Source organism: Misgurnus anguillicaudatus, chromosome 3 (genome assembly GCF_027580225.2).
Source record: "Misgurnus anguillicaudatus chromosome 3, ASM2758022v2, whole genome shotgun sequence".
Taxonomy (NCBI): domain Eukaryota; kingdom Metazoa; phylum Chordata; class Actinopteri; order Cypriniformes; family Cobitidae; genus Misgurnus; species Misgurnus anguillicaudatus.
In genome coordinates this window covers 34,839,958-34,867,512 of record NC_073339.2, presented here as the reverse complement: position 1 = coordinate 34,867,512, position 27,555 = coordinate 34,839,958, and the positions used below count along the sequence as shown (strand labels likewise).

The following is a 27,555-nucleotide window of genomic DNA, read 5'->3' as shown; positions in this document are numbered from 1 at the left end:
CCGCTCATAGTAGGTCAGCGCTCCTCAAACTCCAGGCCAGCAATGGAATGTTTTGGCTCTGGCAGGATCAAAAGCACCGGCCGTCTCCCTCATGTCACCTGACCGGAATCCAATTAAACCTTTATGGGGGGATCAGAGTAAAGCAGTGTGTCTTTGTGAGTGTGCAGAAAGGTGCAGTGGTGGTGGTGTGCGGGGGGAGTGATGACTGAATGACCCTCCATCTCGATAAATGGAAAGAGGAGAAGTGGGAGGCACACAAGGACACACACACACAAGGGGAAATGTTTTGCGTGACTACTCTGAACATCAGGTCCTATTTAGGCAGTATGCCACAGTCCAGCTATGACAATGAATCAGTGTCATATACATTTGCCGGATGCTTTAATCTAAAGTGGCTTTATAGTGCATTCAAGCTATACATTTTATCAGTAGCCCTACATGGATTCCCTGGGACTTGAACCTGTGATCTTGCAGCATGATAGCATCAAGGCATTTCTCAGACCAAAACAAACTTTTATTTTTAACTCAAAAACAACACTTACAATAGACTTTATCAGTGTGTGTTTTCCCTGAGGCTCAGACCCCTATGCAATGCACTACCAATAGGAACACAGGAGCTATACATGATGAAGTATATTTAAGAGGCAGGGTGTTCTATCTTATTGATCCTAATGTGATGGATCGACACAAACGGCTGAAGTTTCGACTTTTAAACTTCCATTACGCTGATAATTCAATAAAAAAACGTTCAATGTCAGCGCGAAACCGACGAAGTGTACGGCAGAGGTGAGCTGAGATCACTGAATCAAATGATCGACTCCCCCGAGTGCGCGAGCAGTGACGTCACAGCGGCGAGGAGCCAGAAAGGCATCCCGGAGGAAGGATCCGCGCGCCTCCTCCTTCACAGCCCGAACGCACGAGCTCCGAGCCGAGTGAGAGTATTGTGAATAGTCTCTGCACGCGTGGCCGTACAGAATGCTGCTCGCGAGGAACTCGCGTCTTTAAGGAAATGTAGGAATTACCGCATCACGGATTTATTAGCAGTGTTTATTAATTTTCATGCGTAGATATGCTCACCTACTCTTTTTGCCAAAACGTCCTGGAGATCCTATAGACGCAACTTTGGAGCGGCGGCTTTCGCCCGCTGTATCTGGTGAGTTACTTTTACAATAGCTTTTCAACTTCGCCAGATGTAACCTTTTGTTTTCATACAAAATGCAGCAGTGAAACAGGCAAACATTATTACTAATATTATAACAAATACAACTGTTAGTAGGCTACAACCACCGTTCCATAATAATTATAATTCTGCAACTTAAACTACATCAAATATAATAAGGGTCATTATACATTTGTCTCTTAATAATAATAATATTAATAAGTGCACGCAATAGGAACAAGTGACTTAATTGATGTAAGTATTATAAAGTCTGTTGCACAGATTGAAGTAGAGAGCTTAGAGCAAAGCCTCGTGCATCGCTCGCGCTTGGGTACAGCAGTGAGACAGCGCCATCATTCGCGAGCAATAGTGTGCCGTGCTAGATCCACTGTTTTATTTTTATTTAAAGGCTTTTCTGTGTAAAAATAAAACTTAAAATTTCCACAAGGCATGTGTTGCTACTCTGCGTTTGAGAAGTTCTGTTAATTAAATAAACCTCGACCTGTAAATAATGTAGGCTAGTAGGTAAAGTAGGTACCTTTCTCACGGGGTTAACGTATATTATCATAATAATCCATGCCAAGATCAGGAGATCATTTATTTGCTTGTTCTAAAATCGTACGATGCAGCATATTTCTTCATCAAAGATAGAGTATTGGCACATAATATAAAACATCAAAGAGGACTTCTGTCCCACTGCGAGGGGAGAGCGACGGCTGTTTCATCTTCATGCCAATAGGAAGTAGATCCGTGCAGTGCGCAGGGAACGCGGAGCGATACTTACAGCGCTTTGTGGGAGAGAGAGAGAGAGAGAGAGAGAGAGAGAGAAAGAGAGAGAGATAGCGATTCTGGAGAGTTGAGTGAGTTGGAGAGAACGGCTGAGAGTATCGGTACCATGCGGACGTTCGGAACCTATAAACTTCATGAAAAGCCACCAAACAAAGGACGTTAGAGTTGTAATAGGTAAGCATGACTGGGCAACGGTTACAATTATTTTTCTTTGACGCCGAGCGCTCTGGTTTTGTGCTCTTTTTAGAAATGGTTTAAAAGTTTCACTCAGCTCGCTTTGCAAAGTTGCCACTGGCTTTTCGTAGATGAAACATTGCAGCTTTGTTTACCGTGGCGTAAAGCAGATAGTGTACTCAATGTTTTCAATTGCTTTTGAATTATTAAAGACGAGCGGAGTCCAGAGTGGTCCGCTAATTGTTTTCAAACGGGAACTTCATACATCTGGCTGGCTCGTAAAGGCACCAGTGTGGCGACGTGAAATGAATAGAGACTGACGGGACTGGGGGATGGGGATGCAGAAGCTCCTCTTTTGTTGCTTTATTTTTGTTTCCATTTTTAAAAGATCATTTGAAGAGAGCTAACATAGAAGGTCTTGTACAGTCTGTCGAGAACGAATAGGTTTTTTAGTGTTTTGATGTCGCTGAGAAAGTTCACTCAGATTTCTTTCGTTTCTGAAGTGAACCTACTGTAACAGACAGTTGATGATACTTTCATAAGCGCGAGGATGCACTGGGAAACGATACATGTCTCGAATACCTCCGTTTGCGGTTTTGAGGTTGTGAATTTCTGTCAACGTGAAGTCTAGTATGAATGGTAAATGGTTTCTAAATTTATTACACGGATATCACTGGTTTTCATCGGATCTGAATTGATTCGGGCAAGCTGGCAATGTGTCTCTCAGCAAATCGCTTTATGCTAACACATGATACCGACGCTGAAAGTTTTCCACAGATTTGTTTAATATGGTTAGCCATGCAAATTGTGCTTTCCAGATGATCAGAAAATAGACCAAACAACAATATTACAAAAACTACTACGTTTTATTTACAAATTATAATAACCAATTAGAGTGCATATGGTTAAATTATATACAATCACCAACAGATCTTTATATTGTACCAGTTGGGATGTTTATGTTATACAATGCAGATCTAAGTGTGGTAGGGGTGATATTTAACTATTAATTTATATAATATTTTCATTTAGGATTTTTCAGATGCATTAACATAATTGTTAATGTTTTCACTATAATCATTTATTGTTGTGTAAAAATACCGTGAATGAATACAACGAAAACTTTTAAAATGTTTGCACAGACTGTTAACAAGACAGAATACAATAGTCACCACTGCTAGTTAGACATATACAAATGTACAGAAATATACAATTTTGTAGAGGCCACTGTGTCATTATTGCACATTAATGTGTGGTAAACATTATTATGCAGGTTTGCTTTTTATGAACTTTATGTAATAAGCTTTTTATAGGTAAATATATATGCCAGAAACATTTTGAGAATAATATATAAGCTAATTTATTCAGAACAGTGGAATGCGACTGTGTTTATACACCAGGGGCTCTTCATCGTTGCGCTTTTCACAGCAATTCATCATTTGGCCTGTCTGCCGTCATGGTGTCTTCGGTGTAATAGGAAATTTAGACAAAAAGCCAGCGTCTGCTTCTTTGGACACCGATGCACTAATCGTATCTGTTCCAAGTCATGATGTGCCGTAAACAGATATTTAGATGGATGTCTGTCAGTTGCTTATGTGTAAACTGCATCTGCTGCAACTTATGAGTAAGCTATTATAATCAATTAATAACTACTTAGGTTTTTATGTCTTTGAGGGAAGTCTAAAAGTAAATGTGTTAAAAATGAATTGATCAGAGAATTTCATTATTTTATGTGTGTATTATCACTTAACTTTCTCTCTCTGTTCTTCACAGTTTCAGTGAAGAGTGCTCTGCAAACATGCAGAACCACGTGACTTCACTGCTGGCGGTTCTGCTGCTCCTGTGCGGCTGCACCTGGAACCAAAGCCTCGGCACTGCTCCTGTCCCTCAGTTTACCCAGTCTGTTTACAACGCTACCATTTATGAGAACTCTGCTGCTAAGACCTATGTGGAAAATCCTGTCAAAATGGGAATCTACATCACAGACCCCGCTTGGGAAATACGGTACAAAATTGTGTCGGGAGACAACGAGAACCTTTTCAAAGCTGAAGAGTACCAATTGGGAGACTTTAGCTTTTTGCGAATAAGGACCAAAGGAGGTAGCAGTGCCATTCTTAATCGAGAGGTTAAAGACCACTATATTCTCACAGTCAAAGCCATGGAAAAGAACTCAAATGCCGAGGCTCGGACAAGAGTCAGGATTCAGGTGCTAGATACAAACGACCTTAGGCCACTGTTCTCCCCAACCTCTTATAGTATATCATTACCTGAAAACACAGCTATTCGCACAAGTGTAGCAAAGGTAATGGCAACGGATGCAGACATTGGTACGAACGGAGAGTATTACTACAGCTTTAGAGAGTGGACGGACATGTTTTCGGTCCACCCCACAAGTGGAGTGGTTACACTAACCGGGAAGCTGGACTTCTCTGAGACAAAGCAGTATGAATTAGAGATTTTTGCTGTGGATCGAGGAATGAAGCTGTATGGTAGTAGTGGTTTTAGCAGCATGGCTAAGTTAACGGTACGAGTGGAACAGGCTAATGAGCATGCACCGGTCATCACTGCTGTAACGCTAGCACCATCAGACACTGACAAGGACCCTAGTTATGCTATCGTGACTGTCGAAGACAATGACCAAGGAGCAAATGGTGAGATAGCGTCCCTCAGCGTTGTTGCAGGTGATCCTCTTCAGCAATTTAAAGCCATGAGAACAAGCCCGGGCAGCAAGGAATACAAAATCAAAGCGGTTAAGCAAGTAGAATGGGATAGTCAGCCCTTTGGATACAACTTGACACTGCAAGCCAAAGACAAAGGAAGTCCACCCCAGTTTTCATCAGCAAAGGTCATCCATGTCACATCCCCCCACTTTAAAGTAGGGCCTCCTAAATTCAGTCAAGCTATATACAGAGTCAACGTGAGTGAATTTGCTCCTCTGCACACACCTGTTGTAATGGTAACAGCTGTGCCAAAGTATCCCCAACTTAAGTATGCATTCAAACACAAATTGGCTAAAAATCATTTCGCCATCAATGCAGATTCAGGCTTGATCACAACGGCTGGACCCCTTCATGCAGACTCTGTGTCCAGATACGAATTAGAAGTTGTGACCAGTGACAAAAAAGCAGCCGCTAAAGTCATTATTGATGTGATTGATGTGAACAACAACGCTCCAGAATTTAAACAAACATCTCACAAAGCTAGCGTTGATGAAAATATGCCGATAGGCACTAGTGTGCTAACAGTCAAAGCCACTGATTTAGACAGCGGGGAGAATGGATATGTCACTTACAGCATTGCCAATGTGAATCCCCAGCCATTTGTTATTGACTATTTCTCTGGTGTCGTCAGTACTTCAGAGATTTTGGATTATGAACTGATGCCAAGGATTTATACTTTAAAAGTGCGGGCATCAGACTGGGGTTCCCCTTTTCGGCGTGAGGTAGAAACTCAGGTTACGATCACGCTCAACAACCTGAATGACAACAAGCCACTTTTTGAGAATGTGGACTGTGATGTGACTGTGCCAAGAGATCATGGTGTCGGTGAACAGATAACAACAGTATCTGCTATCGATGCTGATGAGTTGCAGCTTGTACGGTACACAATAAAAGCTGGCAATGACTTGAATCTTTTCGAGCTGAACCCAAACTCAGGCGTACTGTCTTTAAAGCAGCCCTTAACTGAGGGTGAGGCAGCAAAACTGTCACTTCACAGCTTGCAGATAATAGCCAGCGATGGAGAACACGAAACTCAACCTATGTTTTTAAATGTTACAGTCGTTACAGCACGCAAACCGGTCCAAGTAAAATGTGTTGATACTGGAGTCGCCAGCATGCTGGCAGAAAAGCTCCTTCAAGGTAGCAAGCTCCACAGCCAAACCGAACCTGAAGACAACTTCCAAGACATTCACTCCGTGAACCGCTTTGCTCCCCAGTTTTTGGACACTTTTCCCAGTGTGATTGAAGTCAAAGAAGACTTGCCTGTTGGAGCCAGGATTGTCCATCTGAGTGCTTCAGATTCTGACAGCGGTTTTAATGGAAAATTGGTTTACGTTATATCTGGAGGCGATGCTGGAAGTCGTTTTGTTGTTGACATGGACAGTGGATGGCTCAAAGTGTATTCTCCCCTTGATAGGGAAACAGCCGATCACTATACATTGAACATTACTGCATACGATCTTGGAATACCTCAGAAGTCCTCTTCACGCCTACTGGATGTAAAGATTCTGGATGCTAATGACAACAGCCCACAGTTTTTACAAGATGCATATTCAGTGGAAATCAGCGAGAGCACAGCTGTTGGCACAGAGATCATTCAGGTTGAAGCAAAAGATAAAGATCTCGGGGATAATGGCGTGATCAGATACTCCATATTGGCAGACACAGATCAATTTGCTATTGACACTGAGACTGGGGTTGTTACGGTCAAGAAGCCTTTAGATCGTGAGGTACAACCCAGTTTCGTGCTGAAGATAGCAGCTCAGGATCAGGCCACTGCTGAACCTCAACTTATTTCGACTGTGTTACTTAAAGTCACACTGGATGATGTAAACGACAACCCTCCAAAATTCATTCCCCCAAACTATCACGTTAAAGTACGAGAGGATCTACCCATCGGTACAGTTATTATGTGGCTGGAGGCTCATGATCCTGATGTTGGACCTTCTAGCCAGGTACGATACAGCCTCGTAGACAACGGGGATGGGAAATTCGAAGTGGACAAATTGAGCGGTGCTCTACGAATTGTGCAAAATCTGGATTACGAGAAAAAGCAAGTGTACAGTCTCACTGCAAGAGCAAAGGACAAAGGAAAACCCATATCTTTATCTTCAAGTTGTCACATTGAAGTGGAGGTTGTGGATGTGAATGAAAATCTGTACAGACCGTTGTTCCCATCATTTGTGGATAAAGGATATATTAAAGAGGATGTGCCCATTGGAACATCAGTGATGAAAATCACAGCTCAGGATGAGGATAAAGGAAGAGACGGAGAAATCCGTTACTCCATACGGGATGGGTCCGGCCTTGGGATCTTTACTATTGATGAAGAAACTGGTAAGTTATCTTCCTTGACCCTTTTATCTGTTCAGGACAGGGGTGGGTGCGTTGGATGTTTGTCGGGTCATTAATTATTCAACTTACAAATCTCCTATGCATGAAAATGGCCAGTGATATGAGGGGTGCAAATGTGAAAGGACTTGTTGTATCGCTGGCATTTTTGTTTGTACAGAAGGAGGGATTCATTTTGCGTGGCATCAGTTGGATGCTTGTGCAGGTTGGTGGTAGCAGTTGGATGTTATTGATAGAGCTAATGAAGTGCATCCTGATTCGTTTCATTTTTCTGCCGGAGGAGAGAGAATTGATGGCAGGAACAGATGGAGCAGCTGTCTCTCAGACCTGCTGTAGACATTCCAAACTAGTTGCCTTGGTATTAAGAGGATTGCTCGCCCTCCCCACCCCCAACTTCCGTGCTTACATATTCCTCTTCATTCTTTTTCCCTGTCTATTTTTCTTTCTCAGTAAAAAAAATCAAACCCAGACTATTTATCGTTTATAGATACTTTTTTTTATCCAAGCCATGAGGTTCTTAATGCGTATTATGCATTGTTCCAGCCGTTGAGAGTTAGAAAACGATGCATTTTAAACCAAAACATTTTTTTGAGGCAAAAGTCAACATCTGGCCTCATTATCCTTATACAAAGAATGTATTAATACCTCTCTCAGCTGCCCTGACCGCTCGCAGCACCTGTGCCAAAAATCTAAAATAAGCAGTCTGGAATTCCAACGGTCTTTTGAGTTTTGACACAGAGCAGTACTGGCCACCCAGTGTAAAGTAAAGGCCTAATATACCCATGTACAGCTTGCAAGACTGTAAATATGCCTGAGTGTGCATGTGTATAAACCTAAGTGTGCATGTGTATAAGCATGTGTGTGCATCAAGGTTATTTTCACTAAATGTTCTTTACATTATGCAGGATGGTGTTATATAGTAAAAAACAAAAAAACTTCAGCTTTAGACTGTGCCACATATTGCTATTGAACAAATGACCCCTGAAATCAATTTACTGTAAAATTGCCAGGAAAAAGAAGGTACATTAGCAATTTAGACCATTGATCGCTTTTGTGAAATCTTGCTTTCTTTGGTTGGAAATTTAGCATGACAGGATGTACTGGCATAGGGTTGTCACCACAACAAGACCATCTGTCGGCTATTGAGCCTGCCCAGTATTATGGAGATTGAGCTTTGCTGCACTTACAGTGAAGGAAAGTTTATTGTAATGCATGTCGGTTGATTTTTCTAATAGATTATAGGTAAATATTGTTTAAAGGTCTTGTACTTTTTGTGTTTTTGAAGCTTTGATTGTGTTTACAATATAACGTGTTCATGTTTCACGTGTAAAAAACGGCAGTATTTTTCACACAATTTACTTATCTGTATATTGCTGTTTTTACTGTCCTAAAAACGGGTTGATGTCTTCCTTGTTCTGTGAAGTCCCTCCTTCAGAAATACTTATCGAGTTCTGATTGTGTAGTTTCTTTAGTGTGTTGTGATTCGACAGCAGCTTAGCTTAGCAGAGCCGTTTGAGCCAAAGCTGGCGATTGACGTATTCCTGTGGGCGGAGTTTAGTCAAAAACTGTTTTATTGGCGTCATTAAAAGTAGAGGGCTGTAGTCCAATCCGGCCATTCGCTAAAGGCTTTAAAAGGGGAATTTTGTTAAAGAAAATATATCGCCTGGCAGTGAACTTTGAGCTTTATCATTTTGCAGGTATTATTTATGCTCTAACAGCAACATTACACACTAACTAAAGTTAGAAAAATGGGATCAGGAAGAACGTGACCTTTAAATGGTTTGTAAATACTTTTATCCTTAGTGCAGAATAAGTGTTTTCTCTTTGGCGTTATTGATTAAAAATGTTTTTCTTTTAATTCATATTTACCAACTTGTCAGCTGCCACTCATCAGCCGCACTAAGTATTGTCTGTTGTGAGTCCTCAACCTCAGATATATTATTCCTTGTCATATAAAACATTCAGGTCACCAGGAGTATATGACCTGCTCCCCAGCATTCTGACCCTCAATGGATCTATCTGCTCTGTTGGCCATGCCATTGTCTTTTTCTGAGTCCCATTGTTAATGATTATACGCAGGGCTGGTAGCAAAGCAGATATGCCTGAGGTAACACCAGCTCCCATGGGAATGGAAAGATTAGAAGAGGGGCTGATTTGGAGGTTTGGGTGGGAGGCGTTGAGGTTTAAGGTCACTACATGTGGGTTGAAGATCATATTTCAAGCAAGGAATCAATCTTAAACCCAAGGCTGAATCCATAAGTAGAGTAGTAGTAGTAGTAGTAGTAGTAGATTCATTTGTTGTTTAACACTTAATAGTTTAAAAAACAAAGAGTGGTCACCACTGCCAAAGGCTATAGACTGTATAGAGACACCTTTAGTCATGTTTTACGAGTGGCTAAGGCACATCTGGACTGAATGGCTAACTGTGCTTTGCAATATATTTCCATGTGTTTGTGTTTATCCATTTTATTCTTCTCTAGTTCAGTAGACCCTTGGGGGTTTGGGTTATGGAGAAGAATGTGCAAATTAAATGTTGTCTGTTGTTTATTTCTACCCCCTCTTATTATGTTTGACTGAACCCTACATGCTTGACTCCAGTAGTTTTCCCTTGTAGGGATTTGAAGCATGCCCTGTCTTTCCATAGATGTATTTTTGTTTGATTGACATGAAGGCTGTCCTCAAAAACCTCAATTTTGAAAGAATTAATGTGAATTTGACATGTTTGGAATTCATACTCTCACATTTAAATAAGTTTAGTCTCGCTTGAAAATGTAATCGGTTGTGTCATTTTATGGTCTGCCTTTTCGCTTTGTTTGAGTGACCAACAGCAGCAGTGTTTACATGTATAGTTCTCACAAACATGTGAAGAGCTCAGAGCTATGTTGAGCCTCGGTGAGACCTTAGTGCTTAAACCAAGCTAATTTTATGACTGGTGTGTGTGTGTGTGTGTGTTTGTCGGAAAACGCCACACACATACAAGCACAGATGCGCAAGGCATTGAGGTGTGCTGCTAAATTAATTGATGTCACCAGAGCCACACAAATATATTTGTGTCTTTATTTAATAAGGCTCAGTTGGTTAAAAGAGAACAAGTGGAAAGCAAATTCACGGGTCAAGGATCTTCGACTATAGTTCATATACTGTATGAAACTAATTACTTTTTGTATTTATAAAATAAAACGCTAAAAACTAAGTGTGAGAAATACACTTATAGGTTACTGATTCTGAATATGATTAAATTGGATGCCCACTTTAAATAACTGACATTAATAACATTAACTTTTCATTTCAGTCTTAACACCTTCTCCTTTTTTCCTCCTGAGCCGGAATCACGTGTACTAGGCACTTTTCTCATTTTCCCGTCTACCGAGAATAGTACATTTCTGCGCTACTATATTACATTTGCTCTGTAATGTAGACCGCTTCGATTTTTTTGCCAAATTGAACACACGAGATGTGATAAAGCAATTTGCACTCCATCTAAAAGCTTGGAGTGCTTACTAAAATTTGAAGTTTATTAAAGGAATAAAAAGTTTGAACTTTAGTACTGGTCTGTTTTAGGGCTTGTTAAAATTGGATTGGGGTGATGCATACTTTGATGATGTAATTGGAAACTATGTCTCATAATTTAGCAGATGTGTAGAAGCTTATTTAGATAATCTCTTTGTATGAATTAGAAGTATTTTGACAAACATGAGTATAACATTGTATTATCATGTCACTTCACTTATAACATATTTTACATTATTATGTATTTATTCAGCCTGAACTCAAGAGAATTCATACATATTTCACGGGTTTGCTAATACGTGTGAATTTGTATGTGCAAAAACGTACGATTATCATAAAAAACCTCACTCCTAACCCCAATGTCACAGGGGTAAAGGCCAATCGTACAAAAATGTACAAATGTAGTCATACGAATTAGCCACCTCGTAAAATAATGATTTGGGGCTGCACAATTAATCGCATGAGATGAGATGTGCATGATAATTGCTTGCGATTAATCGTGCAGCCCTAGTACGAATTGCCATGAGATAGTAGGGCTGGGCAAAAAAAAAAGATTTTTCGATTAATCGTGTGTGTTTTTTACGTGGTCGATTCAAAATCGATTCTCAAAGAGCAGAAACGATTTTTTTCTTTCATATTTATTTCCGCAAACAGTGAAAGTAAGATTAACATTAATCTAATTACTAGCCTTCTTCACTAGATGTCACCCTCTTTTTTGCCTTGCGTGATGTTACCAAGGAGCGAGAGGCAAGCGGTCATTTATTCATTCAGTGCTTAAAATTGCGGTTTCAGGTGTTTCATCGACGTTGATGCCACCTTCACATAAAAAGTCAGAGGTATGAAAACATTTTAGATTTCCAAGCAAGACGACGACGGTAGCATTGTGGCTTTTAATTTCTTTTTATTAATTACCCACTTTAAACTGCTGTTCACTGTTCTTTTTTATTAATATAGTATTTGTATTAAATCTATATTCATTGAGTTGAATCGAGAATCGAGTATAAAAACCGATCCGAAAACCGGAATCAAAAATTGAATCGATTTGATAGCTTGTGAATCGAAAACGAATCGATCTAAAATGCAAACACTGATAACAATGATGGTGGTTTGAAACTCAATTGTGCTGTCAATTATTATTTTTTTTCTCTTTCTCTCTGCACTAAATTGCAGTGCCGTGGTTGGATAATGCAGATTAAAGGGCGGTATTATTATAATTGGCCTTGCTACCTACCTCACAAAACAGCCGAAATCTGAACGACCTAATTTTACACATGCTTGCAGAAAATGGCTTACTCAAAAAAAAAAATACTGGGTTGATATTTTTCACGTTTTCTAGGTTGATAGAAGCACTTGGGACCCAATTATAGCACTTAAACATGGAACAAGTCAGATTTTCTTGCTATGAACTCTTTAACACTAATATCAACATCACCGTACAAGTGCAAGTGACTTACATAAACATTATAATTGTAGCGCAACTGTATGTGCACACATAATGACTAGTCACTTTTCATGGCAAACACAGATATCACAATATGTAATTTTTCATAAACAGTGGTTCAAGGTTTTCTCCCTATTTAATAGTTACGCGTACCAGAACATCTTTCAATTATATGAGAACTAGCTGGTTGCATTATTGATTATTTCCTCTCTGGTCAGGACACACTGATGGTATGGTCCCTTTAGCTTTTATCGAAATACAGTCATATCTGCTTGAGCCAGACAACTTTAGGTCAGTGTCCGTCCCATAGTGCTGAGCATGCAACCATGTCTGATCCCCTCGCTGACGTTCACCGCTCAAAAATATCTTGTTTTTTCCACGGGCCAGTGTAGAAAACCATCTACTGGGAACTCCATTCCCTGTTTGATTGATGACTACAGAATGCGGACTGACTTGTGATATAAGAACACAGCATACAAAAAACATTTTCAACTTCTGGTTAATATTCCCCATCAAGCAAGGCAAAAAGCATTTTTCTCATTCAAGTCCATGCCTTAAACCATGTAAATTATGTACTTCTGTTCACTTCTGTTAACATCTTTTACTTATTTAACCCCATGTACTCTGCCAGGTCATTTTAGTATGTTGTTCAAGACAGGTTTAATTTCAATGTGTTTTATAAAGCACTTTTGGCGTTTTTATGGCAGCCGATGTAGCATTCCTAAAAATGAAAAACACTGTAGTAGCTGACACAGTAAATTAAGTACTCCTTTTTAGCTGTGTGAAAAGGTATGAGAGAGCTTTTGAAATGTCGCCTTTTTGCTTTGTGACTGGTATTCGCTTTTTCTTATGGCTAGTAATGAAAAGGGACTTTGTACAGAAATAAATTAGTTTAGCAAGCAAATGCACATACTGGTCTTTATACTGCAAACTCCATATGTACCCCTCATATGCCCTTCCTGTGGATAAAGGTTGGCTGGTTCTTTCTGATGCCAGATAACAGAGGAATGTGCTGGCGGCTTTGTCTTCTCATGTTTGCCTACCTCTCGGTTGGCCAGGAGAAGGGGAAAGGGGGTCATCAGAATGAAAAGGGGCAATAAAGGGCTCTCTCTTTTTACCTTGTCCATTTCTCACTATGTTTCAAAATATTGAGCCTCTCTATGGGCTATCTTGGCTTTTTCGCTGTTGGTTTCGTTCTCTCAAGAGTGTGACAACTTCTTTTCCAGTATTTTTTGCGGAGGGTACATGACTGACTCCGTTTAGTCTCTGCTTGAGTCTTGTTGCTGAGGCAACAAGGTTCTGGAATGCAGAGGGATCAGGAGTTGATTGTAGGGTGCTAAATAAAAAGCATACTTTCCCTATTTAAAGTCGACTGCCGTCTCCAACTATCAAGTCCATTTTGGGAACTCGTGTCGATGTTACCTTTTGTTATTTTTATGTCCCCAAATAAAATCAGCACAGAAGACCAAAATGTTTTAGTTTTAGAAATGTGCACCGTAGAAAGAATTGATTAGTAAATTAAGTTCAGCATGTAGCCCAATATTTCATACTCAGATTTCATGTGCGTTGGACCGGCTTCCAGCACTGCCAGTTTTTATTACAGTAACCAATATTGCCATGTTCACTGTTCCCCTGTGATGTCAGACTGTTATAACAAGAATCGAAGGCAAATGACAGCAGATGTAAACACGGCACTGGTGAAAGCAAAATGCGAAACCAAAGGCGCTAACCGTCGACGTGAGACAAACAGTATGATGCATCTACTCTCAAACTGTATGTGACTGTGCGTCAATGTTAACTGCCATTTTAGCATAGCACAACCTGGGACTATGAATGTCACACCCACAGCGTTTCCACTCAGAGGTTAGGGATGAGAAATGAAGATAAATGCTTTTCATTTCACTATCAGGCTTCGACGCTCTGCAGATAATCGCAACAGCTTGCAACAAAGGCACAGGAAATCATTGCATCATGGAGCGTTAGTAAATCTGCAGTGTTATCATTAGAAACCTGCACCTGAAACCTTTTTTTTTAGACTAGTTGATTTGCTCGGTCGTACAAATCATAGCATCACTGAACATTAGCGAATTACTTGAAGAAATGTAATCCAACATTAAAGATGGTTTTAACGGGCAACAACATAAACAAACAGCGTTTGTTGCCCAGACTTCGGCTAGACTTACCCATAGATTTAATAACAACAGTACTTCTATAATAGATTCTTTTAAATAACAAGATGAATAAATAACCAGTAAATTACGTTAGTTTAAATCATTTCTAAAGCGTATCAACTATTAGACTGAGCAGACATTCCTGTATAAAGTTAATGTATACTCTGCCTGGCTGCCAAATCCACACAGCGGTGATCCCTGCTCACCGTCTTCCCTCGTCTTTAGGAAACCGAATTTTATTTTCCACAATGTATTTGTTCCAAAGCTCAGTTTAGTTGCTAGCCAACCGATAAACAAACACAAACCGGAAGTTAATTTCGGGCCAGACGCGTAACCGCAGCAAAGCACGTGCATTTTATGAAACCGTCTATAATGTTGATGTTTGTTTCAGAAAGTTGGTTCGTGTAGCTTTTCCTCTAGATAACAGTTGCGAATAAATTTACGTTCGTAATGATATATAAAGATGTAATTAGGAGGCTAGTTAAGAGTCAACATCTGGGGTTTGAACCTAATGACTTCTATTCCCCGCGTTTTATTGCCTCGCCAGCCTCCTCCCTGCCGTATTTAAACCGCCTTTGATCCCCGCCACATAGAAACACTCCGAGGAGCGCAAGTTTATAAATAGAAAAGTGAGGAGAAAAGAAATAAGGCTTTCAAAATGTCAAGGCAGCACCCCATATGAAACACACTGGCACTTCATAGTCTTATCAGCTTTCCCAAAAGAGGCGAGAAAAACTCTCCGGCATGAACCGGGACGATAATGTGCTGGCCTGGTGATAATGCCATTGCCTACTATGTCACCGGGCTGCTATTTCATGCTTAAAAAATATGTTGTCATAACAAGGACAGGCGGCTGTTATCAGAGTGAGTTCGGGGCGAAAGAGCATCCTCAAATACTAAATATGATATTTTAAGCAAACAGACCCGCTCGCCGCCAGACTACAAGGTCTTTGCAATAACATGAGGTGACTGGGACAAAAGGATCTGTTTGGGAAAGTGTCAAAAGAATCTCTCATCTGGAATTAATCGACTGAAGCAGGCAAAGAAAACACAGTTTCCTGTCAACCGTGTTCATTCATTGATAAATTTCCACTTTTATTGCACTTTCATGTGCTTTTTTTCTGAATACAAGCTTCGGGTTTGTTTTTCTTTCTTTGCTCCAGGGCAGCATATTTTATCAGATTTGATTCATTTGTTAAATTTCTTTCCACGAGCTTTCCTGTTAATGCATGCTTGTGTTTATCACTCAATATTCGTTGTTTTAAAAATGCAGTTGTTAGATATCCGCGTTGTATTTGTTTTTAAGATGATGTGATTAGCGGGATATGTAGAGCGAGACCGTGTGCTGTATTAAGTCAGTGAAATCATTATTTTCCTCTGTAAGTATGAGTTTTCCCTCCAGGCAAATGTTACTAACAGTTTCTGTAGGGTTAGTCGGGTTGCCAGCTGCTTTGTTTGCCCGGATGATATAGTGAAAACGCAATGATGCGTAACACGGAAATAAAGGGTTGACTCAAGAGGCTCTGCTAGCCCATAATCGCTTGTCCAGGATGCATAGCAGATAAGATAGCTTTTGTGTACCGCACTGTTTGTTAAAGTCATCAAGCACTCATTCTTTAATTGCTTCCTCAATTCATATAGAGGCTGATAACGTTGGCACTTGCAGCAGGTCTATGAGAAATTTCCAGTAGGTTTTTTTGGATTTGATTCAAGAAAACATTTTTTCCCATAACGTGCAATTAGAGCTTTACAAAAGTAAAAAAATTTGGAAAGTAATCTCATGCAAACAGTCAGCATTTGCTCTCTGGAGTACAGTAGTATTCATGGTTATTGAGTAGAAAAGGGTTTGCTTGAAGTTTGAAGTCGGGTACGAATGTTCCTCAAGGCTTGTGCTGTACTATCTAGGCACTCCTGCATCACTAAAGTTAAAGTGAAGTGGGGTCTCTTTTATAGCCCCCCCCCAAAAAAAAAAAAACCCACTGGGAACTGAGAGAATGATATGATTAAAGCCGGGAAAGGGGTAGTGGGAGCTTAGCCGAGGGTTCCCTTCTAATACTTCTGCTTTTGACGTAGGAATCTAAAGTATTCCTCTAGAGTTTCAAGAAAGAGGAGGTAGAGAGAAAAATGGCTGAGAAAGTTTATGTAAGCATGTGTGAAAGAGGCCTAAAAAGGTGGAGGAATGCAGGATCCCGATGAACAGAATTAACCAAGCCAGTTCAAAGTGTTTCAAAGTATGGCACGTTCTAAGCCGCCCCAACTTAGCCTTCTGTCTGCACCACCTCCAGTACATATGTGAAGTCTTCTCTGAAGGTCAGAGAATTGCTCAGACTCAGAGTTTGTCAAGCTTGGCTTTGATGATTACAGGAGCTAAACTTGCGTGGCTCATTACACATCATCTGCCGGAAAAAAGCAACGATATTGACAGTATTCGAAGGCAACTCGTCTCTTATGAAAATTAGCGGTGGGGCTAAACAGGATTTTACATATCATAATCCTCTTTTTGACAACCTCCATAATCTTCCTTGGCTTTCTAAATTGGTGCAGTTGCCAGCTTTTCGTGCACAAGGAATTTGCAATCTCCCAAACTGACTGTGTGCCATGTGTTTGTAAGTGTTAAAAGAATAGAGGGAATGAAAGGAAGGTCTGTTTGCATGAATTACATTTGACTCATGTCTTGTTAGTAAATTAAAGTTCAGTATGTTGGACATGACTATTTTTTCCATATTTTTGTACTGACAGAGACGATAAAGCAGACAGTAAATGATAGAGAAGATAGGGTGGGATTGGAAAATGACCCGAGCCAGATTTAAACTTGGTCAACACTGTGCAATATGTTGAAGCACATGCCCTACCCACCAGGCCATGGCTTCGACAAGACCTTCTTTCTGACCCTTATTATTGCCAAGCTGAGAAACAGTAGAAGAGGGAAGGGAAAATGGAGACTGTGCTATTCCCCAATCCACTTAACATTCCTGTCATTGGTCCTTGATACTCTCTGCCAGGACACAAGCCTTAAAGGAATAGTTCATAGAGAAATTAAAATGCGTGGTCATTTAATCACCTTCATGTCTTCTGAACTTATTTTTTTTGTAGGATTTGTATCAGGATATCCAAGCTGCTTTTTGCTATACAATTAAATTAATTGGTGACCATCATTGCTTTATGTTTGTTTAAGCTTTTTGGCGCAAACCTGGTGCCCATCTGCTTTCATTTTCCGAAGGAAATTTTTTATTTTTAACCTATTTAACAGTCAGTGTGAGTAAAGTAAATCTGATTCAGTCTGTCGTTGGGGATGCTGAAGCAGTCTGGGAATGAAATCCACTTCCTCGCTGTCTCCTTTTCCACACACGCAGATGTGTACACACACCTACATGCAAGGTCAGCCATGTTGAGTCAGTGTGAGCGGTTCTCATTGTTCAGGGTGGCGCTCAGATAGCTGTGAAAGGTCTCGCTTAAGGGTAAAAAAAACCCTACAAAGCCGTGCGAAAGAAAGACCTGCTGTATTTCTGTCATCATATTCTATAGCCCTAAGGTAGGTTTCACAACTTCCTCAACCATGGTTTATTCAAAGGTGTGGCAGCATACCTTTGAAACACCTCAGTGTAATGAGTGAATCACTGCAATAACAGATAGTGTGGACTGTTTGCGTGTGTTTTCTTAAAAAAAAAATCTTAATGCTATTCCTCATTTAAAGATAAAGGATGATATGTTTCAGTAAAGGCTAAAGTATAGACCATTATTTCCGTGTGCGCGAGGGTCCATTTATAGGGTGCATGACGAAATTTTCGTCATCAGAAGAGTGCACATGTACTGTACACTAGGGATGCATGAAATATCGGCCGACATATAGTTATCGGCCGATAACTGTTTATTTGTAATATTATCGGTTATCGGTCTGATAGCAAAATTAGGCCGATAAATGAAAGCCGATAAATTATGGATTATTTTGGTTTGTTGAACCACTTCACTTGCTCATTGCTGGCCATGTGACATAGCACGAAGATGACACATGTTGCGGGCTTAAGAAGAGTATGCTAGTCTAGCGCAAAGACAAGATGTCCGCGGTCTGGGAGTTTTTCATTGTGAAATTAATATGAATATTTATCGGCCTATATATATCGGTTATCGGCCCCCAAATATAAAGAGTTATCGGTTATCGGTATCGGCCAAAATTTCTATATCGGTGCATACCTACTGTACACGCACCGCTAGATTTTTTTAAACCTTGCGTACATTGTACGCGTAGTTCGTGCATGCACGTACAGGAGTATTAAGGATGTAGGCCACGCGAGGTAATGCAATTTGTAGCTATGCGCATGCGTCAGTGCACATGTATGAGTAAAATGAACTACAGTATGCTTTGCAAGGCTAAAAAGAACAGATTATACCCAGGACTTAAGGAGCAGGGAGTTTTGCAGTGAAGGAACGTTTAGAGCATCTTGTTTGTTAAAGATTATGCTAATAAGGAGGCCAGAGCTTTAAGTCTAAAGAATGCCTGAAGCATCTTTAAAACAATGAACAAAACCTTCTCTCGGTCAGGGTTGGTTTTTATCGTGAAGGCTTTTGTTTACGAATCAAAATCCTGTTGAGAATGCGTATTGTTAGGTAAATGTTCCTGCATGTGAATCTGGTTCTAATCCACTCAGCAGGGTTTTTGGGACAAACTTGCTTTTTAGTTGGGCAGTTTAGTTGGTAAATTTATTATGTTGGATAAAATATTTGTACGAAAAACTATTTAGAAACTTATGGCATGATTTTTAAACTCATCAGTGTGTCTGTTATCCTCATTCTGAAATATTATACTATTTTACTAAGACTTATATTGTATTATGTTTTTTCTCCAGACGCAAGGCAGTTAATATACAATTAAATTGTTTGTAAATTTTTTGGTAACACTTTACAATAAGGTTTTATTTGTTAACTTTAGCGAATGGATTAGTTAACATGAAGTAACAATAAGAAATATAGTTTTTTATAATTTATTGTTTGTTAATGCCCATACAGTAATTCATGTTAGTTCATGGTGCATTAACTACTGTAAATAGACTTTTGAAATGTAAATGTATTAGTAAACGCAAAATTAACTAAGCTTAATAAATGCTGTAGAAGTATTCATTGTTAGTTCATGTTAGCTAATGCATTAACTATAAATGTTAAAAAATACAATCTTATTGTAAAATGATAGCATTTCATTTAATATGAATAGTGTACAAATTGGAGTAAAATACTGAAATAGTCCATTTAAATTTGTATCACTTGTGAATTTGCCTTAAGCCTACAAGTCCTGAGCATTATGCACCCTCAACAAAATTGAACATCATGGCCTAGTAGTTAGTGTATCTGTTTTGATATATTAAAGGAGTCATATAACCCGATTCATGTTTTCCTTTGGTTTTAAAGGGTTAAAAGTAGGGCTGTCAATAGATTAAAAAAATTAATCTAGATTAATCGCATGATTTCATGAGTTAACTGCGATTAATCGCAAATTAATCGCACATTTTTATCCATTCTAAATTTACCCTAATTTAACACTTTTCAGGTTTTTAATATTCTAATCATATATACATATATAGATGCTTTATGCAAATGTATGTTAACAACAGCCAGTTTACATTTTTAACAGAATCACCAGCCATTGTTTTGTATACGAATTTTCCATTAAGAAGATTTTTCTTTCTCCATTTTTGTTTGCTGCTGCATCATTTGTGACCTGTGCTGGCAAGTTGAGTCGGAATTAGCAAATTTTAAAAAAAATAGTTGTTCATATTTTGACATTCTCTATTAAAACATAGAACAATGCATGATTTGTTGAAATATAACAAAATATGACAGAACTACACGTGTTTGAAGTTGAAAGAGTCAAATTACCACAAAAATTACCACATCCATACATTATATTACCACATCAATACCTTAAAATCACTGGTAAAACTAATAGATTTAGCACACACAAAGCAAAAACATCATCAATGTATGTTCAACTTTTTTCCTTTTGTTTGATTGACATTAGGACAGACTGCTTAAAATCTAAGTGATCTAATATAATGTTACACATCAGACATGTTTACCCACCACCAGTGGCGGATGCAGAACGTGACATATGGGTGGGCATGGATTAAGTCCGGGTGGGCCTGAATCTATGGGTGTCACTTTTGAATAAGAAACTATAAAAAGTCTATAAAATTCGTCAAAACTTCAGAACACTAATTTAAACAGCATACACACACCCGAACTGCACGTCACATTTTTGACATTATTGATACTTTAAATTGTAATGCAACGTGACATTTATTAAGCCTTTTTGGTAAAAAAAATTGGGCTCTCATAGCCTACAAAAAAGAACCTGCACACAGTGACAGGAAATATAAATGAACCCAAAAAAACCTTATACTTTTTTAAATAACCTATTAAAGTGTTTAAATAAATACGGCTACTAAATGCTTAAAATGAAGCTTCTAACATCATATTCTCTTCATGCAAATCACTAAAAATATATTTTCGTTCTCACATATTTAAGTTAACTTACTAAATAAAGAAAGAAAAAGGGAATTGCTAGAATAATGTTAAACTCTGGGGTTAAACGAAATGACAAATAAATAAACATTTAATATACTTTTTGATGAGCACAAGAGCAAGCCTACTCGTGAAGAGCGGAGCCGAGGAGCGCGCATATCAGACGTGAACGAAAGGAATAATGGATTTAATGCTTTCACTTCATTGACAGTTTCACTTGTTAGTGAGGATAGTAATGGCTAACAAGATGACGCCGAATTACATACAATATAATTACCTAACTAAATCTGAGAGAATGCAAACACATTACAATATTTTTTCCTCCGCCCGACGGCCAAGGCGCATCATTTTTTTTAGCCCGACAGGAATTCGCCATAGCCCGTAATGGACGTCGGGCAAGCGATTTTGCGAGGTTTGTTTTGTAGAAAGACTTTCTTTAAAGTGAATTTCGTTTTGTATAAATTGTATCTTAATATTAATCAATGTTTGATCAAACAATTGCCTCGATTTAATAAATAAGAAGCAAACCAAGAACGTCTGTGGTGTGGATTGAAGTGAACCCACTATATTTCCGCAGCCTACGTCTTTCTGCTTTAATGTATTTCTTAAATTAATGTCTCAATTACACAGTAGGCTTATAGGTTGTTATGATAGGCTATTTGTTGCTTAAAAGCAATAGGCTATATTGTATAAAGTGTAGCAATAAACGTGGCGTGACTTATAGTGCTGCTATATCGCTATATCAAACAACATCACTATGATCAGATGTTTTCTTTCTATTTTTTACCCCGCTGTCATATTTGTTGTGTGTTAATGTTATTGAGAGGAAAGCGCGCAGCACATATTTGTAACGTGTTGTTATTCAAAATACGTTTTCTACTTGCTTGCAAAAAAAGTTGTCAAAGTGATCATGGCTGAAAGCTGCTCGGGAATATTTCATTATAACGCAACATTCAACTGCTTTAATAGTTTTTAAATAGTTATCAGGCTTACTTATAATTTTACTGTTTTTAACATAACATGCAATAGATAAATTACACCACATAAAGTAGTATACATGTCTAACTATACAGAGTAGTATTTTTTACATTTCTGATTGGGCGGGCCAGCTGTCAATCCATAGCTCCGCGCCTGCCCACCACTTAACCAAACATTTACTTAAGACATAACAGATTATAGATCCTACCTGCGTGAATTCTTATCAAAACAGATTTTTGTAAAACTGTAATTTTGTGTAGATGTCTATATATATATCCGGGTCGCGCACTCGCGCGTCTGTGTGCACGCGCTTCAGATGTCAGTCAGTCAGACTCAGCGTGAGGGGATCGCACTTAATAACTCTTTAACATTAATCAGGTACCGAACTTTATCTCTCTTAATGACTCTTTTAACATCAAGCAAGTCCTGCAGTCTATTTTCTAAGTCATGCATAAAAGCGAAACCAAAATGAATTGAGACGCATTTTTGTATTAGATTAAGCATTAGGAGGACGGTAACGTTACACCTCTCAGACGTATAAATAAAGATCATATCAGATGTCCAACGAGCATTTAGAGCATTGGATTTGGTAGACGATTTGCTTAATGTTCTTATTTCTATGAAAACCTTTTACTCATTTAGAGAGAGTCACATTTGTCTGCGTCTCTGTTCATTCAACTATGGGCTGGACCAAGGGTCAAACAGAAATTGCGCGTTGCGTTAATCTCCGTTAATGAAATTAGTGGCGTTAAAATGAATTTGCGTTAACGCGTTATTAACGCGTTAATTTTGACAGCCCTAGTTAAAAGATGTCTGTACATATAGAAGATCTGTAAAGTTTCAAACCCAAAGAGATCTTTTTTTAGCCTCATCCACATCTTCCTAAAATGTCTCGTTCAAATGGACGTTATACTGAAAAGGACATTTGCATAACACTTCCCTAATGTATACGCAAAGATAGAGGGTGTAGCTTTCATTTGCACTGTAGTATTGTTGCGCCGCCATGTCACGGAGATGTCGTGTTTTTTGTTGCGAAAGGCAAACTACTTTGTTTGGCCTTCCGATAGAGTAAACATTAAGAAACCAGTGGTTAGGTTTTTTATAACACTGTTTCAGAAAAGTACAGCCCAAATGTTTGATTGTGTGCTGCACAATTAAAGGAGGACTACTATCTGAACACCGGGGAGTACAAGGCTAGATGTACACAAAGTCTTTGTCTAAAAAGTGGAGCAATTCCAACTTTGCAAGTACACTTGGCTCTTCTGATTCACATCCTTTAAGTAGCCGATGTTTTCCTATTTAAAGAATTTCACACTGACGATTCAAACGTTAGTTTTAAGTAGTGTAAAGTAGCACATGTTGTTTCTACGATCACAAACGCATGGTTTTATGTTTTAGTATTCTTAAAGGATAATTCCGGTATTTAACACTTTGAGTCTCATTTCTGGTTTGTTTTGGATGAACTACAGTGATGGACACTGAAATTTTGACAATGGGTCGTGTCTTGACTTTTTGACTTGTTAGAAGCGTCTCTTGACTGCTTCAGAATAGAAGTCAAGGGCCATGCACAAACATGTCATTTAAACAACACTTAACGATCATTTTCAAAACTGTGCTGCTCACCGAGTTGTTCGTGGTGTTCGTTGATGATTGAAAACAAATATATTGGCGCAATGTATGATTTCAATCCGTGTTATTTGCTATAGTGGAACTACTTTTTTCAGATACCTCACAACTGCGTATATAATTCCGCTCTATATTTGAGTCTGAAGCGTTAGCACACTCCCGACCACTTGATGGCGACAACCACTTTGCCATACAAGGACGCTGAACGGAACTTGCTGTCTAGCGTATAGACAGTCACAATCAAGCTCAACTTCAAACCTAAGGCTGGTCACTGAGCCATCAAATAAGGGGAAAATTTCTTCTGAGAGAAACTAAGCGAAAAAACTACAATCACATGTAAACAGACCCATTTTCCGTTTTCGGCAACGGAGTGATGTATCAGCGAGAAATGAGTCTTCCAAGAGAAGTCAATGGAATTTCACAAAATGCCAAATAAAACACGACAGAAACTGTATTTCGCTACACTACTTGTTTTTAATAATCAACGAACACCACAAACCACTTGATGAGTAGCACAGTTTTGAAAATGATCGTTAAATGTTGTTTTAATGACATGTTTGTGCATGGCCATTGACTTCCATTCTGAAGCAGTCAACGAGTCAAAAAGTCAAGACACGACCCATTGTCAAAATTTCAGTGTCCATCACTGTAGTTCATCCAAAACAAACCAGAAATGAGACTCAAAGTGTTAAATACCGAAATTGTCCTTTAACTTACCGATCTTTTAAGTTCTGCTCACGTTGCACTGGTAAAGTTGATCGATCAGCTTGGTCATCTGCATTTTCTGGGTCAGATTTAGGCTCGTATTGATAAGGTAGTAAAGACGATAATATCTCCTGGCTTTTATTATTGTTTTGGGAGCTCATCTTTCAAACATGGTAAGGAGCGTCACATTTCCGTTTACGCAATTATGGTATTAGGCCAATCACAACACTCTGGATAGCTGGCCAATCGGAACACACCGCGCTTTCTTACAACAATGAGCTTTATACAAATCGATGCGTTACAGAAGGACGAGACATAGAGGAGCTACACTAATGTATGGTATGTGGAAAATAATGTGTGTGTTTTTTTAACCGCAAACCATGTGAACACATTGTATTACACCAAATACACAAAGTAATGTGCTTTTTAGCTGCAGAATATTGCCCCTTTAACTATTCATGTGGGGTTGCCAATTGAGCTTTCCCATTGCTCTACTGTTTTTATTCCTGAAAAGGGTACAAAAGGCAAAAATATACATGAAATATGAAGCACACCGTGGCGTGTTATGCCCATAAAGTTTCAAGTCCTTTTGTTTGCATGCTGATGAAGTCATCATCCTGGTGATTGCCTTAGGAGGTTGGCAGAGAGGTCAATAAAAGGTATTTTTTAGGTTTGAAAGTGGAGCTTTCTTTTGTGCAGATCCCCCAGTCATTCGAATGAGCACTAAAGCATGGACACTTGTTTGGCAGAGACAAAACACATACTATATCTCAACCTTGCTTTATCACCTACCAGCTCTCTCATCTTCTCTTGCATGTTTTTTCCAAAACCCCCCTGACTCTGGTTGACACATTCTCACACTCTGCTAGCCTCTCTTCCACACACTCATTTGTCTTAGTCATCCTTTTTTTAAGCCCTCTTCTCCCTAACAGCATCACGTTTGTTCATTCTGGGAATAGTCTTCATGCTCAACATCGATTTACACCTTGTTCTTATTCTCCCTCACTGTGGATTAACTAATGTCAACAGAAATGACGTTTGAAAGTTACTTTGATGTTTTTAAAAGTGATGGACCAAAATGAAACTCGATTTAAACCTGAAATTCTGGATGGACTTGTTGCTCAAAAATTAGGATTTGAGTTTAAATTTAATATGTAAGCACAAGTCAGTGTTAGGGCTGTGCTGATTAATCGTGCAAATGCGCGTTTTCTCAAAGAATGAATTTGAATGAATTATGGTGAAAAGCCGCCACATCCAAAAGCCAGAGGGCGCTCTCGTGGTGAAACGCCATTTGTGCCACAGAAGAAGCAGCATACCAAACACTATTCCAGGAAATGTCTAAAGGAATATTTATATCGCTGTACTTCAAATTGTTTCAGGTATTTTTATGATAATAAAAATATTTTGAATTAATGTGTTTGGTGATTGTTGCTTTTTTAAATGCATGTTACCGGTATAAACGAATCAAACTCATAGTGATTTAGATTGATAAGGAATTCCTACTGATCACAGAGCCGTAGTACACGCATGTGCCTCATGATAAGTCGCGACTAATCGTTTGCAGAATAAACGTTTTTGTTTACATAATATATGTGGGTGTACTGTGTATAATAATTATGTATAAAAACACACACGTATAATCTATATTATATATAAATATTTATTATATAAATATTTTTTTTTCTTAAAATTATACATGTATGTGTGTGTATTTATATAAACATAATTATTATAAACAGTACACACACATATATTATGTAAACAAAAACTTTTATTCTGCAAACGATAGTCGCAACTAATCGTGAGGCAGCACTAGTTGAAGCATTATTCATTGTTAGTGCATGTTAACTAATGTATAACTAATGTGGATCTAGGGGTGTGCAATGTGACAATATTTGATCGTGAATGATTAAAATGTCTCCACGATCCACTTTTTCGAAAATATCGTTGTATCGTACATCAAGTATGTGAAAAACTGAGGCGCGTACAGCCCAGTCGCACGAAATTACGTACCTATAGTCACGTAATTTTTTTTAGTCTTTTTCGTGATACTGTCACGAATTTCCGTTTTTTTCGTGATCGTATCACGAATTTCTGTTTATGTGTCATTGTCATGTATTGGTTTCTCAACTGTTTTGTCCTATTTTCTTACCATTTTTGCTTCGGTTCAGGGTTAGATTTACATAAAATGACATCCTTACCCAAACCCAACTCTTAATCCTAACGCCAGGCGACAATGTTTTAAATTTTAGAAAATAGAAAATGCTGTCTATTTCCTTTGTGTCATTTTTGTAGTGGAGTGTCCTGTCTCAACATTTTCTCCCGCATGCGGTGTTGTACGCGTACTGTCCGCCCATATTTGTTACCTTGTAGGACTCAGTAATGGCAAAATAGTCTTTAAAAAACCAACAAGAAAAATAACCGTGATAAAACCGTGTTTTTCCTAAAACAATCATGATATATCGCCTACCCCTATGTGGAACTTAACTGTAAAGTTTAACATCTGAGTTGCATTGATAAAACTTAAATATGATATGTGCAACCCATCAGAAAGCCCTGCAGTCACAATGAGCCACACACCAAAGGTTAATACTTAGCGATTTGGACAAATCTCTAACCTTAAATATTAACCTTTAGCATGTACCTCGTCGTGCATCATTTCATCCTTAACGTTTTTCTGGCAAGTTTTGCACGAGCGTCAACATAACAAATGTAGTTGAAAGTTCACAGCAGAAGGAAGTATTGAGCTCTTTTTACCAAAGTTTTTCATTCCTTATGCGCATTCCTTTCATCAGGCATTGACAGTGTCGAGTTTATAACAGCCCTGATGTATGGGCCAACCTACACCCCGATAGCCACGGGCAAGATGAAGTGAGCTATCCGTTTCCTTCTGCACACCTCCTATATTAAAGCCTTAAGCTACCCAGCTAACGTCAGGTGTTCCAGATCAATGATGAATGGGAAAAACAGGGCAAAGAAAGTCAAATGAGAAATCCCTGAGCATGTGAAAAGGAGCTGTTTTTCCTTGTCTGTTTTAAAAGAGTACTGCTCTTCTTTCTCAGTATAAACCCCTCGAGGCAGCAAAAGTTTGCTGGAACCCAGCAGAGCAAGTTAACAAAACAAAGAGCCTGTAGGACACTTGAACTGGAGCTATGCTATGGAAAAGATCATTCTTGAACAAGCAGGATATTGTTCTTGCTCTCTTTTGTCCTCATGTGAAACCCAATGCATGCTCTCATATATGAACGTTATCTGAGTGTACTTTATAACTAAACAAAAAAAATGCTGAGTTGGCTTTAATGGGGATTAAGAATTAGGGAATGACACTAACTGTATGTTCTTGATTTGAAAGTTTGAAACCTGATCAGGTCTTATATTTTTTGCCAAATGGGTATCATTTCAAAGTTTAAAAAGTTT

At 38.8% G+C, this 27,555-nt stretch overlaps 1 protein-coding gene across 11 annotated transcripts in view; it reads left to right on the top strand.

Moving 5' to 3' along the window:
* The first annotated feature begins 898 nt into the window (after positions 1–898).
* Positions 899–27,555, top strand: part of fat1a (FAT atypical cadherin 1a) — a 98,122-nt gene continuing 71,465 nt past the window's right edge. For 10 of the 11 annotated variants that reach the window (XR_012368566.1, XR_012368565.1, XR_012368561.1 and 7 more), the window contains exons 1-2: positions 1,973–2,122; positions 3,896–7,179. Coding sequence is in view for 8 of the 11 variants with exons in the window: in XM_073865537.1 (XP_073721638.1) it covers positions 3,921–7,179 (3,259 nt within the window). In the remaining 3 variants the exon portion in view is untranslated. Of the gene's footprint in view, positions 1,154–1,972; positions 2,123–3,895; positions 7,180–27,555 lie in introns of those variants that run through there. The other variant, XM_073865510.1, reaches the window with a different exon arrangement.